At 40.3% G+C, this 14,359-nt stretch overlaps 1 protein-coding gene across 3 annotated transcripts in view; it reads left to right on the top strand.

Annotated features, from left to right (window-relative positions):
• RSU1 (Ras suppressor protein 1) overlaps nucleotides 1–14,359 on the top strand; it is a 225,802-nt gene that overhangs the window by 122,749 nt on the left and 88,694 nt on the right. The window contains exon 9 of one of the 3 annotated variants that reach the window (XM_032244144.1): nucleotides 7,813–7,831. The exons of the other annotated variants lie outside the window; for them this stretch is intronic. Coding sequence (XP_032100035.1) covers nucleotide 7,813 — 1 coding nt within the window. The 3' untranslated portion in view covers nucleotides 7,814–7,831. Of the gene's footprint in view, nucleotides 1–7,812; nucleotides 7,832–14,359 lie in introns of those variants that run through there. 3 annotated transcript variants of the gene reach the window in all.

Raw genomic sequence — 14,359 nt, forward strand, 5'->3', positions numbered from 1 at the left:
ATCATTTCTCAGGTGGGAGCTGCTCTCCGTTCATCTTTTGTTCCTTCCACAGGGGAACATGTTGGGTGGTGTCATTTGGTTGCCGGTTAACATAAAATGATGTGCTTGGTTGGGCTGTTGAAGCTCACATCCTACACACTCCTTTGTCTTTTTAAACTGTTGCTGAGTTATACAATCACCTGTTAACTCTTTATTTGATGGTGGTTGTCTCTTTGACCTCTTTTATTTCTGGGAAGCAGAATTATGATGGAATGGTCACCACTTGTGAAGTTTCCAGAGGTAGATGTTTTTTCCACCCCGGGAGGGGCAGTCACGTTGAAGTCAGCATCCTTGACAAGATTCTTTGTGAAAGAGGGTAACTTACACTTTTCACATTTCCATCAAGGAAGGTGGATAGCAACTCCAAGCCATTTTAAAAGCTGACAGGTTAACTCTTGTCAACAAGTTAACAAAAGAAGCGGTTTGACAAATGTTAGGCTGAAAATGCATCCGTTGAAAAAGGTATTTGGCAAACAGGCGTCATCATGAAAACTGCAGTTTGCCTGGCAGTCCTAAAGCCTCATTTCCAGCATGGCATCACTCAAAAGATGCTTCCTCGACATTCTGCCTGTCTTTTTCAACTTTCTTTTCTCTCTCCGGAAAAGTTCCCCACTCATTTGTTTTTTTTTTTGTGTTCCATTTTTTTTAAATCTTAAATGAAGACCAGCCATACTCTTACTCATGTTAGTTAATAGAAACATTTTAACAAAGCAATCTTTGGTGAATAGTGGGAAACCATGAGAAGAAAGCTGAGAATTACTTTTTATTAGAAATCTAGCCAAATAAATCATCCTGTTTGATTTATAAAGAAGCATTCTTTTGGCTATTGGTTATTATTTTTCAAGTTGTTTTATTTATGGAATTAAAGCTAAGTAATGTTTTATTTTTCTTCTGCACTCTGTGCAAACCTGTTACAAGCTATATTGGACATAAATGGACTTTATTAAACAACTACTATATCCTCTAATGACTGCTGACTCAGAGGCCTTGAAATTCTTTAAATAACTTCACCCATATAACTGGTGCACCAAAAGGCTAGAGCATTTCAAACCTAATAGGTGAGCCCATTCATTTTAAAACAGCCCTTCGCTACTGAAAATTATCTCAAAGAAAAACTTTATAAACATTACCCGATGAAGTATAAATGGATGCACGAAGCTAGCAGATGGTTTTATAAATATCTTCACAAAGATAGAGGAGAGGGTTAAATTTTCAGGATCTTTCTAGTGATTAGTAAATTTAGCATAGTGACAGTGTGTAGAACAATGTAGAGTCTTCTTTTTCATCGCTGTATCTGAAAATAGCTCAAATTAAGCCACAGAAAAACAATATTTCTGTGTAGTAGACATGAAAATGAAGAACAATTTTTCTTTAAAGCTTTTTGGTTTTTTTTGTTTGTTTGTTTTTTTCTTAGGGACAGAGTGTCACTTTGTCACCCGGGCTGCAGTGCAGTGGCATCATGATAGCTTACTGCAGCCTTGATCTCCAGGGCTTAAGCAATCCCCCTGCCTCAGCTTCCCTAGTAGCTGGAACTACAGGCATACACCACAACCCCTGGCTAATTTTTATTTTAGTGTTTTGTGGAGATGCGGTCTTGTTATGTTGCACAGGCTTGTCTCAAACTCCTGGCCTCGAGATTTTCCTGCCTCAGCCTTCCAAAGCGCTGAGATTACAAGCAGGCACCACCGCACCTGGCTTTTAATATCAAGATTGTTTTCATGTTTTAGAAGTTGATTATGTATTCTGTTTCTGGTGATACATATTTTCTTTGTAAATGCTACATATGTGTATTCTTTTTCTTTTTTAAAGTTAAAAATGCATTATTACATTTTATCCATAATACATGATTTCAAGGTTTGGCATCTCTGGACCTATTTGCAAGAAAATATTAACCAGTATTACTAAAAAGTATCATTTAACCAGTATTGCTTAAAAATATCAGAGAAAAGGGAAACCCATATAACATGTTATATTTGGGGTGGTGTTGTGTCGTATCTCTTATTTCATGTTAACTTCAGTGACAAAATTAGGTAGCATCACATTTTAAAACACAAACAGCTCCAGAATGTTTATCTTACTGAGTAAAAGTAAGCCAATATGTGATACTGACTTTGAGGGTTGGGTACATTGGCTCATGCCTTTAATCCCAGCGCTTTGGAAGGGTGAGGCAGGAGGATTGCTTGAGCCCAAGACCAGCCTGGGTGACGTAGTGAGACTTCCTCTGTAAAGAAAATGAAAAAAAATTAGGCATGGTGGCACGTGCCTGTAGTCTCAGCTACTCAGGAGGCTGAGGTGGGAGGATCCCTTGAGCACAGGAGGTGAAGGTTGCAATGAGCTGAGATCACATTGCACTCCAGCCTCAGTGACAAAGTGAGACCCTGTCTCAAAAAAAAATTTTTTATAGTACACTTTTGATTTTTGGTTTCATTGCTCAACTGTTTCTATATGTGGTCATGAGCTATTAATTACCCTGGTAAATTGATACCTCCCTTTTCAGTATGACAGGACGAATACAGATGATGAAAGGAAGAATACATAACAGTGCTTGCGCTCTTCCAAGTGTTTTGGTAGATTGCTTAATGTATTTTGCGTTTAAAAGGATTTTTTCTTTCCTGCTTTGTAACTTGGTTAACACTGTTACTCATATATACTTCACAGGTAGCTAGTATTTTCCCCTTTTTGGCATTTTCATAATTTGTTCAATATATGATGTTTTCACAGGCTTTTGAGGCTTTATTTTGCTGTAATTTTGTAGCTCATGCAAAATGAGTCAGGTTTTTTTTTTAAGTGGAAGGCGCTTCTTCCCATTTGATATTTCCAGGACACTTGGATTCTGTGAGTTATAGCTGGGAACTTCCATCCCCTAAACCTGTGAAGGTCAAAGGTGAAACTCTACTAGGGCTTAAAAACCAGCTTCAGGAGACAAGCTGTATTTCTGAAGGCATCTAGTAAGACCCCTTTTTATAGGCGTCCTACTCTAGAATGTGTTTCACTGTGACATGCAATAGATGCAAATAAAGACTTGGAAAATGTTCCCTCTCGTAGCCACGTTCCTTTCTCCCCTACTTCCCCCTGGTCCTCAGATGTGCTCCAGCCTCCAGCAGTCTGTGCTTGCCCGGGAGCTCTGACTGGGCCCTGTGGGCCCAGGTTTGACCAGTGAGAAAAAACTCTATGCTCCTTGTCTTTTGAGTCAATACAATTCGCATTTTATTCAGTGACTGGTGCACTTATCTTTGAAGAGTTGTATATAGCTATTAGAGGAGCGTAGGGGAAAAAACTACAGCTGCTGCAACAAAGGGAGAAGGGAGGTTCATCCTGAACCTTGCACTACAAAAGGCTTTTACATAGGACTTTAAAGAGTGAAAGGGTCTCTGTTTCTCTCTGTCTGTCTCCTCCTCCTCCGGTCCCCTCTGTCCCCTGTTCCCTGCTGTATCCCCCTCACTTGATTGTTGACTGTCAAGCCTGCATTTGGCATGCCTTATATAGCCCCTAATGTGCAGCATGCTACATTACAATATCAGTTTAAGGTAAATAGAATATGGATAATTTGTCCCCCTTGACAGAAGGAAAATAAGTATTAGCTAAACTCCATTCACACGCCGGAAAAAAACCCAAACAACGAAATGTGTCAGGTTACCTTCTCTTCAAGAGGAGCTATTCTGAGCTCCCTTTTGGATGCTGTTCATTTGATATAATCATATTGAACTATTGGCTGTTGACCTCAATGAAGTGAACTTGGTCAATTCTACATATTGATTATTAACTCCACGGAATCTTAAAAGTTCAATGCTCGATGCTTATTCAGCTAAGAGGAATTGTTGCCTGCATTTGCTCTTTTTATTTGAGAGAGAAATTTAAAAGTGGCGCTTTTATAATCAAACAAAACTGTCTGTGGTTTCTGATCTTACACAGTAATATCTTGTTTTATTACATGCTGGTTTTTTTTATTGAGCTCTGGTCTCTTATTCTGGCTGGGCATTGTTGGCGGTTTTGTAGGTTTTTTTTAATTTTTAATTTTTGGCATTTAAGAGTTCTTCTGTGCTGTCAGGTATTTCAGATTAGAATGCAAAATGCTGTGAAAGGAGTTTTAGTCAACTTCATCAGATAACAAACTTCAGTGTGAGTTATATTCACAGGCATTTGTCAGTGCCTCAATGTATTCATCAAGCATTAAGGAAATAACTTTCCATATTTTGTTCTACTGTGTTTGCATATTATGTCACATGTTTATAAGATGCTTGATATTTTTTAAAATGCAGTCAAGAAAATATTTTCTACTATAATAGTTCTTTCCGAGGCGTGTGAACTAGAGCAGCTCCATCTTGAATAGGAGCTGGGTAAACTGACGCTGAGACTGGCTAGGCTGCATTCCCAGATGGTTAAGGCATTCTAAGTCACAGGATGAGACAGGAGGTCAGCATAAAATATAGGTCCTAAAGACCTTGCTGATAAAACAGGTTGCAGTAAAGAAGCCAGCTAAATCCCACCAAAACCAAGATGGCGACGAGCGCGACCTCTGTTCATCCTCGCTGCTGCACTCCCACCAGTGCCATCACAATTCACAAATGCCATGGCAATGTCAGGACGTTACCCTATATGGTCTACAAAGGGGAGGCATGAATCTTCCACCTGTTGTTTAGCATGTCATCAAGAAATAGCCATAAAAATGGGCACCCAGCCGGTGTTCTATGGAGTGGCCATTCTTTTATTCCTTTACTTTCCTAATAAACTTGCTTTCACTTACTCTGTGGATTCACCCGAATTCTGTCTTGCATGAGATCCAAGAACCCTCTCTTGGGGTCTGGATTGGGACCCCTTTCCTGTAACAGTTCGTTTTTAAATAATCTCATTTGGTTTTGTTTTGTTTCTGGTTTTTTTGAGATAGAGTCCTCCTCTGTCACCCAGGTTGGAGTTCAGTGGTGCCACCTCGGCTCACTGCAACCTCTGCCTCCCAGGTTCAAACGATTGTCTTGTCTCAGCCTCCCAAGCAGTTGGGATTACAGGCACACACCACCATGCCTGCCTAATTGTTTTGTGATTTTAGTACAGATGGGGTTTTGCCATGTTGTCCAAACTGGTCCTGAACCCCTGACCTCAGGTGATCTGCCCACCTCAGCCTCCCAGAGTGCTGGGATTACAAGCATGAGCCATTGCACTTTGCCTAAATAATCTCATTTGGAGCATACCCAATTCTGTCCTTGTCACAAAAGCAAATCATCGTCTCAGGTTCTAGAGGCTGGAAGTCCCAGATCAAGGTGTCGGCAGGATTGGCTTTTTCTGAGGGCTGTTAGGGAAGGGCTTGTGTAAGACCTCTCTTCTTGGCTTGCAGGAGGCTATTTTACCTCTGTGTTTCTTCACATCATCTTATCTCTACATATCTCTGTCTCTGTGACCAGAGTTCCCCATTTCACAGGGACATCAGTCATGCTGAGTGAGGGTCCATGCTAATGACTGCATTTTGAATTGATCTTTGTAAAAACTCTGTCTCCAAATATGACCAATGAGGACTAAGCTCTGTTATTTTTATCTTGCCCAAATCCCTATCTAGGAGGTTAGGGAGCCATGCCCTACAGACCATAAATTCTCATCACATGTGTTTTATTTAACCCTATGTATCCTGACTGACTTTCCAATCTGACTCTGGCATAGACAAAGAAGAAGATAAAAATAGTTTACACCAAAACATGTTTCTTTGCCGTATTTTGAAATAGCCCTGCAAAGCCATCCTTTGTGGGGGAAAATGTGTGTCTGTAAAGAATCTCTGCTAATGTAGCTAGATCTTTTTCCTTCAACGCCCTCCCAATCTTGAGGAGATTAACTGAGAGTCTAGCACCTTTTATAGGTCTGAATAGGGGACATTTGCCATCTGTTGTTTCAGGAACCTCTGTCTCCACAATCCCTTATCGTAACCTGAGCTTTTCCTTTGTATTAATCCCAGGTCTCGAATAAGATTTCTTGTTACTCAGGTGCCCAGAAATGCCATTCAGTTCTTTATGAATTCATTCCTTCTCTTTCCTCACTTCATCTGTAGCCCCCTACACCTTCACAGGGAGGCACATTCTGTTTATGAGCCAGTGCATTTAAATGCCTCTCTAAGTCTTGGTCCACGCCTCCACCACACACACATATACCCCATCCCACTCTTAAGGCTTGGGTTTCAACATCATGTGATTCTCCAAAAATGCACATTTACCACTGTTTCATTATAAGGAATGGCGGAGGGATCCGTGTTGGATTTTTAATCTTTTAAGAATAGACCGTATTAAAAGTTGCTTCGACTTTGAAGATGTGTCAGGAATGAAACATACCTAACAAACCACCTCTTGGTAGAGAATTCATGAAGGGAGGGTTCCACAGAGCAGCAGCCCACGTTGTTTTCTTCACTAGAATTGTAAGGAGGGTGTGCACGGGATGGAAGGTCTTTGTGTCTGCATCATGTGATGGGACCCCCTCCAGTAGGCGTGGAACCTGGGACCTGTGTGGTCCTGTGTGATGGCTGTTGGAGTTTTGTTATGGGAAAGGGGTCCCAATCCAGACCCCAAGAGAGGGTTCTTGGATTTCGCACGAGAAAGATTGAGGGCGAGTCTGCAGCGCAAAGCAAAAGCAAGTTTATTAAGAAAGTAAAGTGGTGAAAGCACAGCCACTCCATAGACAGAGTAGGCCGTTCCCAAAAGTAAGAGGAGGAATGCATCCACCCTAGGTGAAGTGCCGTGTGTGTGTGTGTGTGTGTGTGTGTGATTTTAAAAGACCATGGGAGTTGTGCTCTGCTACAAGGGTTTGTGATAAAGGATTAATTTTCTTAATTACTATTACTATATTGTGCAAGAGTCAGTATTAAAGCAAAATTAGGAATGTCTTTGTTCTCTAGGTATTGGGATATTAGGACAATCCCAAGCCTGGGTCTGCTTAGTAGACATTATCCATCTGTTCCCGTAGCTGTAAGCATCTAGGAATACCTAACTTTCTGGGAATGCAGCCCAGCAAGTCCCAGCCTCAATTTCCTAGCCTCACTCAAGATGGAGTCACTCTGGTTTGAACGCGTCTGAGGGTTTTGCCCTATAGAGTGTGGAGTCAGATTTCCGGTCCCATCTTGGGGCTCTGGCCAACACTTCTAGAGCCCTCATGATTTGTGTCTCATTTTTCCTACTTCGTTCCAGGGGATCTGTGGATTAGTGGGTAGCATCAAGAGACATGGAATTCTCTTCTCATGTAATTAAAGCTGGTTTGCTTTCTCAGCATGCTGAGAGAGATCAAAGGCGGAGTGCTTATTTTCATAGGATGCTGCACCATGCCATCAGGACACCGTGACTCTTCTGTGAAGCACTAAGGAAGAAGGGGAAGTAGGAAATACAGGACCTGTTAGAGGAAAAAGGCTCCAGGTAGAAATGGATTGAGTTTTCTTGTAAGTTTGAACTTTTTAAAATCAAAATAACATTTTTTTAAAAAACATACAGATAGCACATATATTTATGGCATGCACATAGGTCTGTTCTTAGATTACTTATCTTAGAGGTGGCTTCTTATGCCAATTTTCTCATTGCAAATGAAACAAATGATCTCAGCCCATCCACCTAAGCTTCCCCATCTGCCAAGCTCAAGTTTCAAACTAGATCATCTCAGAGGGTCATCGCAGCAACGATTTCTAATCCTCACTTCTTTATTTTTCTAGGAAACATATTTTATTATTGACATCAATTCATTATTTTTTAAAAATTCAGTTTAATCCTTAAATTTGCCTCCCATCTGGATTTACTTTATCGATTTTTTTTTAAGGCAATAGAAGACAATGATGACCCTGAATATAAATTGTCAGAGGAAAATGGATCCAAGGTAAAATGACCAGATCAACCTTTTTATTCCATATTTTATGGAATATCTAATAGATGTTTGGCAGTAACTTATTCTTACACATGAATTCCTGACACTTTCGATTCTTCAGACTTATTAATCAGTGTAGTCAGCACCAAAGCAATTTTATGAGACTTACCAGTCATCAAAAATTTATTATCAGATAAATCAAAGAAACAACGAGCATCTTAATAGGGTAGAGAAAGTGGCATGTAAAGGATCATTAGGACGGTGGTTTTTGTCAGTTGTGCATTATATTTACAACCAATATCTGAGAACTTACTCATAATTTCATGCAAATAGCAGGGTGATAGCTGCTGTCTTAGGTAAACCCTTTCTCTGTTTGTTTTCAGGAGAATGTTGTGTTTGGTGGAACTGTGAGGCTAAGACAGCTAAATAGACACAAGCTAGGAAGCATCGTTTCCCAATGTTAAGCCTGTAGCATTTATTTTAAAACAGTATCTCCATTGTTTTCTGGATTTTATTACAGTTATCATCCAAGATTAAGGGTTACTGAGCTGAGCCCTTTCGCTCAGGGATGAGGTGTTAAATTTGAGCTCTTTGTTTTGTTGTTTTGTTTTTTCCTGACATAGTTTGAATATTTGTCCCCACCCAAATCTCATGTTGAAATGCAATCCCAAGTGTTGGAGGTGAGGCCTGGTGGGAGGAGTTTGGATAATGGGGGTAGATCCCTCATGAATGGCTTTTGACATCCTTTTGGTGATGTGTAGGCTCTCGCTCTGAGTTCACACAAGATCTGCTTTTTGTTTTTTGTTTGTTTGTTTGTTTTCCTGAGATGGAGTCTCACTCTGTCGACATGCTGGAGTGCAATGGTGCGATCTCAGTTCACTGCAACCTCTTACTCCCTAGTTCAAGCACTTCTCCTGCTTCAGCCTCCAGAGTAGCTGGTATTACAGGCGCGTGCCACCACGCCCAGCTGATTTTCATATTTTTAGTAGAGACGGGGTTTCACCATGTTGACTGGTATGGTTTCGATCTAACCTTGTGATCCACCCGCCTTGGCCTCCCAAAGTGCTGGGATTACAGGTGTGAGCCACCACACCTGGCCAAGATCTGGTTGTTTAAAAGTGTGTGCCACCTCCCTAACTCCTTCCCCTTCCCTCTCTTGCTCCTGCTTTTGCCACATGACATGCCTGTACCTACCTCTTCTTCTGCCATGTTTGTAAACTTCCCAAGGCTTCCCTAGAAGCAAGCAGATGCCAGCACCATGCTTCCTGTACAGCCTGCAGAACCATGAACCAGTTGAACTTTTGAACTTGTTTTCTTTATGAATTATCCAGTCTCAGGTATTTCTTCATAGGAATGCAAGAATGAACTAATACAGTCCCTGTTTTTTATTTTCTTTCCTTTCTTATTTTTTTAAACTTGAGCTCTTTGGAATGTCATGGAGAAATGGTGTTCATATTTCCTTTCTTATGTCCAGGCTCTACGTGTACATTCTCTTGTGAGGCACAGGCCTGTGTCTGCTATATGCTCGGCACTGTCGATGACATCCCCTTAAAAAGATGTAATAAAAGACAAGATTTCTTAAAAATCCAGTTTTTGGCTGGGTGCAGTGGCTCACATCTGTAATCCCAGCACTTTGGAGGCCAAGGCGTGCAGATCACTTGAGGCTAGGAGTTTGAAATCAGCCTGGCCAACATGGTGAAACCTCATCTTGACTAAAAATACAAAAATTAGCCAGGTGTGGTGGTGTGTGTCTCTTGTCCCAGCTACTCTAGAGGCTGAGGCTGGAAAATCTCTTGAACCCAGGAGGCCGAAATTGCAGTGAGTCAAGATTGCAGCACTGCACTCCAGCCTGGGCAACAGAGTAAGACTTCCTCTCACTTAAAAAAAAAAAAACAAAGACTTGGGTCTTTATTGTGCCAGATGAGCATGTTGGGAGAAGAGTTTTTCCATCACCCTCTCCCAGCCTGAGTGTTCCCACATTGCAGTATCCTCTAGGGCAGAAGGATGGTGGTGCTAAGTCACGTGGGAGCTGAGCTGGCAATAGAGAGCCTTCAGATGGAGCTACTGGAAACCGACCCAGAGAGACAAGGCCAGGTTGCATCCCAGCAGATTTACAACCTGCTTTCCACCTCACGTTCACATGTGCCAGCATCTTCCCTGTCTGGAATGTTCTTTCTTGCCATCTTTACTTATTGAGTACCCAGTTATTCTTCACGTCTCAGGTTAAATATCGCTTCCTCAGAGACCTTTTCTTGGAAGATTTCCCTACTGCCCATCAACTCTCGTTCCTTTTATCATCTTTCTTTAGGGCCTTTACTTTTATTAGTAGCAATTTTAATAATAATAATAATAATAATGGCTATCACTGATTTCCAAGGTGCCAGACATTATATGCCTTGCATGCACTGTATGTAAGTTTCTCACTCAATATTTATTTGTGTGAATACTACCTATATTTTAGTTGTTAAGTGTGTGTTTTCTCCCATAAAAGACTGGGACCTTTTTGAAAGCAAGATTCCTTCTTGACTGGGCTTTGCACATCACATGCCTCCAATGTCTTATGTAACCTGACAGGTCACCCTTATTTCTGAACGGTAACACCATTCTGGGATCTGGAATGTACCAAGTTTATATAGTTCATTGTTTTGTTGATAGATAATAAACAGCACTTGAAACATTAAAATGTGTTCTCAGTATCCAATATGCAGTTTAGATTATGCTTTCCCTGTGTTCCTTCATTATTTTTATAGATCTTTTTACCACACTACTCTTAAGGTGCAAATAAAACATTTCCTTAACAAATAAACTAATTATGTCTGAAAGCGAGACTTTTTTTTTTTTTTCACTGACATCTGAGGGATCCGAGGTTTGTTTGTCTGTTTTCTTTTTGTCCATTGATGGAATAGTCCATGGGGCATGTAGAGTGTGTGATAGTGCTTGTAAATGGCTGGAATATTTCTGAAGGATAGTAATGGTAGTTATCTGTAGGGAAAGAAACTGGATGGCAAGAGGCAGGGAGGAGTGGGCGTATCCTCTTCACTCTTTATTCTTTGGACCTATTGAATGTCTTATTTTTACATTTATTCACTATTTAAAAGATTATTTCTTAAAGAAAATACTCCCCAGCTAGAAGTTTCTACTTCTCCATGAAGGTATAAAGGAAGAAACTGCAAAGAATGTGGCTTTGTCACTGGTGTTGTCTACACTATCTCCCATTTTCATTCATTTGCCTAGATTGTGTGGAACTCCACTTTTTTGATCAGGGTACACTAAAAACTTTCAAGGTGGTACCACCTCTTAAAATGAGTTCCTGAATCTTGCAAAGAGACGATTTGAATGATAGCTTGAGAGAAGATTTCCTGCTTAATGCATTGACCATCCCATTTCTTGGCTTACGCATTGTGCAATCTTGCACAGTTTATAACACCTGTCAGATAACATTAGGCTTTCCTGTATTCTTGGAAGAATCTGTGGCGGTCTGTTTTTCCTTGAGAATCAAATGGGAAAAGATGGTCATTCATGAAGCTCTAACAAAAGAGAAAAAATAAAGAAAAGGAAGGAAAATGGATTTCTGCCTTGAGTTTGTTTTGTTTTTTAGGGGTATTTTCCCACCTAAAACTTCAAGTGAGAGATAGGCTTTTCTATTTTTGAAAGGGCATGAGGGTTTGAAATAAGGAAGAATGGATCTTGAAAGAATTGATTCTGTCTTAAAGGCTGGAAATGGGCTTTGGATTCCTATATATGAGGCAAGGATTTTTTGTGTGTGTTTCTTCTCTCCTTAATTTTTTTTTAGCTGTCAACTCAGATGACGTGTGTGTTTCAGACTGTTTATGTGGGATTATGAGCATGTTTAATCTGTTCTTGTGCATTCCCAATAGAAACTGTGTGAGTGGTATGATCTTTTAATAGAATGTGTCTTGCAACTAACAAATTTATTTTGGTGCGAAATTCTAGATAATTCCTAAGAAATGTAAATGTTGTCAATAAAAGTTTTTGTTTTGAAATACTTAAAATCTTGGAACTATATTCTGAAGACAGCCTGTGCTTCGTTTTTCTAAGTTTAGTTGAGACAGGGCAACAAGAAAAAAAACTGGCCCTAAAGTAAAAATATTCTTTATAATTTTTGGAACATGGTTAGAAAAGAACTGCACATGGGGAAAATGTTCCTTTTAGACCACTGTATGCACCCATGATACAAGGCGACTTGGGTTTACTGTGGTTTCTGTACTAAAAGTATTGAGTGTCTTTTTCTCAAAAAATTCAGAACATGCATTATAAAGTCAGCTACTCCCAACTTCCTACCCCCATTTTTATTCTCTTCATGTAGATTAGTGTATGAGACCATTTGCCTCAATTACACTAAGGAGAGAGAATTAACATTCTTTGAATTCTGCTAGGTTCCTGCCATGCACATCCAGGCCCTGGTGGGTTCTTTAAGAATTCATCTCCTATGGTCTCATGATTTCATGAGGTACAGGTATTTGCCTCTGCTTTCAGACAAGAAAACAGTCATCCGTGAAGGAAAACAACTGGTAACAGACCCAGAAATCAAGTTCTGGCCAATTTAAAAGGATATTGTCTCATTTCCATGTTGCTTTGAGTAGCATCTGTGAAGAAAATAAGGAAATGTTAAATGTATGTTGATACCTTGAAAGGGAAGCCAGTGTGTGAAGCTTAGAGGAATGTACATGACCATTTGACTTTTCTGGTTCTTGAATCAAATTCAGCCTCCTACAGGGCCTCATCCTCATACTAGGGTTGCAGGCACATGCAGCATTCAAGGGTGCCTAACAGTATTCGTACTGCCAGCTCCTTAGTCCCTCAAGGCTGCGTTCCTGCAGTTCTCCCTGATTCTCATTTTTTAACCAGCCACTTACCTGGATGGTTCTGGTATGACAAGTACAAATCTATCTTTCTGCTGGATACACCCTCTGATTTTGGATTAGGGATACTCAACCTGTACAACTGCGGCCCACAGTGGATGTGTAACACAGTTCTATAGGTTGAGTATCCCTAATCCAAAAATCCAGAATCTGATGCACCACATTTGAAACTTTTTGAGTGCTGACATGACACTCAAAGGAAGTGCTCTTTGGAGCATTTTGGATTTTCAGACTAGAGATACTTTTTATTTCAAAGTCTGAAAAAAAAATCTGAAATCCAAAAATGCTTCTGGTCCCAAGAATTCTGGATAAAGGATTGATATGGTTTGGCTGTGTCCCCATCCAAGTCTTGAATTGTAGCTTCCATAATCCCCACATGTTGTGGGAAGAACCTGGTGGGAGATCATTGAATCATAGGGATGGGTTTTTCTGCTGCTGTTCTCGTGATAGTGAATAACTCTCAGGAGATCTGATGGTTTTATAATGCGCAGTTCCCCTGCACAAGCTTCTTGCCTGCTGCCATGTAAGATGTGCCTTTGCTCCTTCTTCCCCTTCTGCCATGATTGTGAAGCCTTTCCAGCCACGTTGAACTGTGAGTCCATTAAACCTCTTTTTCTTTATAAAATTACTCAGTCTCCGTTATTTCTTCATGATAGTGTGAAAATGGACTAATACAGGGATCAACCTGTGTTGTTTTGTAACTGGGCTTCAGTCTGTTAATGCATATTAAAGGGTATGACCTTTCTCTAGAACAGTTAATGTTATGCCTCTCTTTTGGACTTCAGGATGGACTCCTGGCCTTTCTTGGCTCATCATATACCAAATGACTGTAATCAGATTGGCCAGGACAGTCTTTCCCAAGCTTTCTTCATGGTCCCTTCTTTTTCTTCATTTTATTAGCTCTAGACTCAGCCTCTAATTCTGTTGCTCAGCAAAGAATGGGCTCTTCTCAAGGAGCTCTGATCCACTAAGTGGAAAATAGTGTTAGACTCCGAATCTGAGCCCCAAGAAAGTTTTCCAAAAGAGCATGGAGTTAGAGGCAGGGTGATGTCAGGTCTGCCAGCTGTTTGAGTGACAAAGCAGAAAAATTACTTTCTACTCAAAGGAGCATGCGTTCATGTTGTTATTCTCCATTTACTTCTGTCTCTCTTACATTTATTTTGTCCTTACTGTATTACCAGAATTTATTAATCCAGTTCCCCTTTGCCAAGCCATACATACTAAAGGAAACCATGTGTTTTTGTGAATTGTGATTTCATATTTCCAAATTTTCATTTTCTTTTCTCTTCCTGACCCTGGTCTTTAGTGTTCTGGAGTTGGCTGCCAAGTGTTTAAGCTCAGGAAAATCCCCTTGTTACAGTCCTCGGAGCAATACCTACCTGAAAAGGAAAAAGAAACAGTGACCACCTTCTAGGTTTTGGACTTAAAAAAAGTGTGGGCAACTCAGCAGCATAAAGGCTTAGGTCACCTGATGTCTTGAGAGAACCATTTAATTATGGAACAATAACAGTGACATAGGGAAGAGGTACCACAAAACCTGTTGAAGTCTGTTACCTCCTGATTTTCTTGGGCACTAATATTTGTCTTCTAATATTAACAGCTTTACACTTTTTTTTTTT

This window comes from Sapajus apella, unplaced genomic scaffold (assembly GCF_009761245.1).
Source record: "Sapajus apella isolate SASKATOON/1434 unplaced genomic scaffold, GSC_monkey_1.0 scaffold53, whole genome shotgun sequence".
Classification (NCBI taxonomy): domain Eukaryota; kingdom Metazoa; phylum Chordata; class Mammalia; order Primates; family Cebidae; genus Sapajus; species Sapajus apella.